At 46.5% G+C, this 5137-nt stretch overlaps 1 protein-coding gene across 1 annotated transcript; it reads right to left on the bottom strand.

Moving 5' to 3' along the window:
- Nucleotides 1-416: 416 nt before the first annotated feature.
- Nucleotides 417-4691, bottom strand: CCDC71L (coiled-coil domain containing 71 like). Its single transcript, XM_043588611.1, has one exon. It carries the CDS (start codon nucleotides 4609-4611, stop codon nucleotides 3904-3906), a length of 708 nt encoding a protein of 235 aa, XP_043444546.1. The 5' UTR covers nucleotides 4612-4691; the 3' UTR covers nucleotides 417-3903.
- Nucleotides 4692-5137: the final 446 nt, after the last annotated feature.

The raw sequence follows: 5137 nt of genomic DNA, 5'->3' as shown, positions 1-5137 counted from the left end.
CGGGCTTTACTTCTGTGGAACAGCCTTTACTGCTGCTACTCATATAGAGCACGCTTACTTTCTTTTATAATATAAAAAAACGTGAGTATGAGACCTTCTATCACCACCCCAAGGGGGTTGGGGTCAGGAGTCAAAGTGAATTCTGATGCATTTTTAAAGTCTTTATTAAGCTGGCAAACTGGGTAATGGTTTGGGCTTGGGCATGAGCACTGTCTCAGAGATTCACTAGATCATCAGAGTTGATACTGATATACTGTTGACTCCCCAAATAGCATAAAACACATATCTCAAGACTTCCTGGATTCTGAAGTTCACAAAAGAAGTCAAAACTTCTCACATCGCCTTCCAATTCACATGCAAACATAAAATCCCATTTCAAAAACTCCCCAACATCATTAGAAAAGCCAGACACTGTATATTCTCTAAAATTTATTTACAGTTAATAAATTAAAAAGAAAAGTACAACCAGATTGTAAATCTTAATCATATGCGCACATCAAACTGTCCAAGAAAACAATTCAGTTCCATTACAAACAATTGCCTTCTAATGCACTTAAGACATAACAGTCTTATCAAAAAATATTTTAAACACAGCAATAAAGTAAATATTATGTATATATGTCCATTAAAAACACCAATTTAAAGAGTGCTGTGGCAATCCTTGAAACAACAAAAAAATTTTGAGTTCAAAATTGCTCACATTTTTTTGTATCCAAATATATTTAATGCATTTTTATTGAATAGTTTTCAGGAAGATAGTACTATTGCTTGCACACAGCAAATCAATACGTGTCAGCCACCAGCTTAAATTACACTTGTCCAATCGGGTACTCAAACTTGGACAAAATAAATACACACCACCACAGCGACACTTTGCACTAACAACAATGAAGTTTGCCCTCAACAATCATAACATTACTGAGTTCCGTAAGGAAAAATAAGTTGCTGGTTGACAAGTTGAAGGGGGATAAAAATGACATCAGGAATTCAAAAGGTTATTTCAGGTGCCGGTCACCACATTTAGGCACTCAAGCATAGCAAGGTGATAAACTTCCTCCTTAACTTCCCCCTTTACTTGTGCCATATGAGATATAAAGGTAAGAGAATGAATAAAGATTATGGGATTTCTTTCAAAAAACTATGTACAAGCTAAGCACAGACTCACTTTAGAAGACAGTAAATGAATGCCTCATCAAAAAGGCCACCGTGCCAAGTTTCTTTTCACATTCTGCCCAAAAGTATCCATAAAATACTTTCATTTTCCTATTAATATACGAATCAACTATATTAGTTGTTTCTTCACATTGTATAAGTTGTAAAACAACCAACTTCAGCAAGGTTTTGCTAAAGACAACTTGGCAAAAATAAAGATTTTTTTACATCTTGTTTTGCAAACTAGAAACGGCAAGATTTTTTAAGAGACCAGGTAAATAATATTAAATTTAGGATGGGCAATCAGATCCAAACTGAAATCAGATAGCCCGGATAACCCAAAGCATTAACGCAAGTTCAAGTGCACTAAAGTAACAAGGCATAGGAAGAAAAAAAAATAAGATTCTCAGTTAAGTTTAAATAAATGCATGGTGTCAATGGTTATGTTTCAATTTTGTGCTGAGCAAAGTTATCCTCCCAGCTACATCTAATTTCAAAATCCTCTGGGAAGCTATCTAGATAAGCTATATGTTGAAATTACATTCTAATATGGCCATTGGATTTATTTTTTAATTAATATAAAATTATATACAATAGTGAAGTGGTACAAATACGTATTTTTTCCTCAGGTGCTAATTAGCTAAAAAAGGTAATGGGGGGGGGGGGGGAGAAAACCCTATGTATTTGAAATACAATTGGCAATGGAAGCTAATAACCAAAAGAATATATATAAGCTTCCTATCACACAAATATAATTTAACACTCTCCATCTTCTAAGTAATTATTCACTTTTATTTACTCATGTGACAGTATTTGTAGCAACACATTATCATTGAGTAGTGAATAAAAGAATATGAGGCTTACTGGGTAACTGGCATAAAGTCATATATATATAGATATATCTTTTTTTTCCTTTTTTTCTTTTTTACAAAACAAGAACACTGAAATTAAAGTCACAAAACTCCTACTATGAACTATTAAACTTGAAAAATTCATTTCAGAAAGCTATGCCATTTGAATTCTAAAAACACAAGAGTCAAAATTGCAACTCTCATTATTCCCCTAAGAAGCTGCCAAGCAGAGAGAAACCTTAATATTGAAGATTTCATAGGTCATGTTCCAGCCTGGTATGGATGGTTCCATGGCAGAATACTCAAATTTGAAATAATAGTGGTACAAAATCACTACTTGACCCTTTAGATATTGCAGTAAAATCTGGCTGCGGCACCACTGGCTAAAAACCATTAAGTCTTGCTGCCACCAATGACCGAAGGCACTTGGATAATCAAGAATTCCACACTGGGCCATAGGATATAAACACTATTATAAAAGTGTAAAAGAAGGGTCAGTACTCTTGTGGCTCGCCTGTTTGATTCCTGTGGTCTTCGGCTGTCAAACAAAAGACCAATAACTGCAAACATAATTATGAATGGAAACGAGATAATAAAGGAAACTCGTGAAGCAAAACAGTTAACTAACTGTCATGATGTTTATAAGAGTGACTGATAGTAATCTGGACATTTCTGTTACCCAACAACAACAACAAAAACAAGGGAGGAAAACCTATTTTGCCCAAAGTTAACTTCAACCAGTTATCTGATACCAAGAAATGCCTCCACCCCTCTAGATCATTAATACTTCTGAGAATTCCAATGGGTATTCTGTTTGGCATTTTGGTCACCGCGCATACGCATACTCATTTTTCCTATGCGATTTCCATTTTAAAATAAATTATCCTTGAGATATTCCCAGATCTGTATGTTAGACTAGTACAAGGAGGCCAAATCATTTCCAATCGGATTCCATCCATCTCTTTAACCAACACCAGTTCTTTGTAATTCACTCATTCTTTTTTATCACAAGCCATGTGGTTTCAATGCACTTTAATTTTATTCACTTAAAAAGAATTTTCACAAGTCAACTTTTCCTAAACAAAACTTCATGAGTTTCTGCCATTTCCTTTAAGAGCTCAGTAAATATAAACATTAAATTTCAATATAAAATCTTTAGAAACACCTTAAAAATGTTTAAACAGTTGAACTTTGCATCTCTTTGTTTGTAATCACTGAGCCCATGAAATTCAAAGCCATACAAATCCCTACATTATTAACAGTCATACGCTTGAATTTCTTAGAAAATATCCTTGGTCAAAGCTTTGGAATCCAGTTAAAATTCGGAAACGAGTGGGATTCAGAATACCCTGAGCACAAACTAGTGCAACACCTTTCAACACATATTCGATCTTTCGTCCAGAACGAGGGGTGGCAGTCAAAAAAGAAAAAGTGGGGCGGGGGGAGCGGGGAGGTGGATGAACAGCAAGTAAATTCTAGCTTTATTACACAAGCACGAAACCAAATTCCTTTGGAAAAAAGAATGACTTCTTCGGAGGGCTTCCAGACCAGTGAGGTAGAGTCCAAAAGGGAGAAAACGGATCTGCCCCTATAGTCCTGGAGACGTCTCAATCTGGGGTTAGGAAGAAAGGGGGCCACCCTTGCGGGTCCAGCTGTCTCCTCCCTCCGCAGACCCGGTACTGGGAGGCAGCAGAGGGCACACCTGCCCCGGAGTCCCAGACGGCGGCGCCGCATCCCGGGGGCGCGGGCCGGGACCATCCGGTGCTTCTTCGCCCGTAAAGTGCACTAGGGAACGCGGTCCCGGCCGGATCTGTAAACACTCGACTGTCACTTGTTCATCCCCCCAGGCGGAAGCCGTCCCGGGGCGGAGGGGGCCGAGTCTCGCGGAGGGGGCCGAGTCTCACGCCCGGGGCACCGGGAAGCGGCGGAGCCTCACCACGGGTTCCAGGTTCACTCGCAGGACTTGGCGCGCCCGGCGCCGCGCCGCCGCCAGGCTGCGCTCGCCCCACACGTCGCCGCCGACGCGGATGGTGGGGAAGGTGGTCAGCGTCGGGGTGGCCGCCCTCCAGATCTCCTCCAGGGTGCGCCCCCCGAAGCAGGGCCCGGGGGCCGCGGGCTTGGGGGAGCGGCTGTCCTCGGGGGCCGGCGGCGGCGGGGGCGGCGGCGGCGGGGGCGGCGGGGGCTTCCTCCGGCGGACGGCGGCCGCCCGGGCTCCGCGGCGCCTCCTCCTGGCCGCCGGCCGGCGCGTCTGGCCGCGGGCGACGGGGGGCGGCGGGGGGTCGGGGACCAGGGCCCGGCAGGAGGAGTAGCCATAGACGTCCTTGCTGCGCAGGATGTGCGGGGAGAACTGGTGCTTGAGGCTGCAGAGGAAGCTCCAGAGCTCCGCGTCCGAGCTCATGAACTCCGTGCTGCGGGGCATGAACAGCTTGAAGGCGTCGCCCAGCGCCTTGGTGCTGTCGGCCAGCGACAGTTGCGACCGCGAGTACACCACCTTCTCCTCCCGCGCCTCCAGCTCGGCCCCTCCTCCGGCCCGAAAGCCGCCGCCCCGGGCGGCCGGGGCCGGGGCCGCCGGGGGCCGGCGCCGCCGCCTCTTCACGCTGCGCCGCATCGGAGGCCGCTCGGGGCCGCCCGCGCTCGCCGGCTCTCGTCGCCGCCGCCGCCGCCGCCGCCGCCCCCGCCCGCGTCCAGGTCCGCGGCGGCGGCCGCTGCTGGCGCCTCCGGGCCGGCGCGTCTCTCGCTACTTTTCTCGCCTCGGCCGCCGCCCCTCCCCCTCCGAGGGCGGAAGACGCGGGTGAATATCCTGCCGCCCGGTACAAGATGGCGGCCGGCGCCCACCCCTGGGCTTTGTCATTGGACGGCGCCTCGCCCCCTGGTTTCTTTCTTCTCCTCTCTAGCCTCCTTTCGCCCTCTGCCTTTCTTTAAATGCGCCCGCCTCAGGCCCCTCCCACCACAGCCCCGACTCCACCCATTGGGTGCTCTCAGAAGAGGGGCGGGGACTAATGGGGGAGAGGCCAGTTCCTGGAAGATGGTGCTGGGGTGGGTGATGGTGGTGGCCCTTGAACGCCAGTCAACAGTTGGGTGGGTATATGGAGAGGCTGCCATGTCTACGGTAAGGGGTGGACTTCATATCCACC

Source organism: Prionailurus bengalensis, chromosome A2 (genome assembly GCF_016509475.1).
Source record: "Prionailurus bengalensis isolate Pbe53 chromosome A2, Fcat_Pben_1.1_paternal_pri, whole genome shotgun sequence".
Classification (NCBI taxonomy): domain Eukaryota; kingdom Metazoa; phylum Chordata; class Mammalia; order Carnivora; family Felidae; genus Prionailurus; species Prionailurus bengalensis.
The sequence above is the reverse complement of the archived record's forward strand: the minus strand, read 5'-3'. Positions and strand labels throughout refer to the sequence as shown.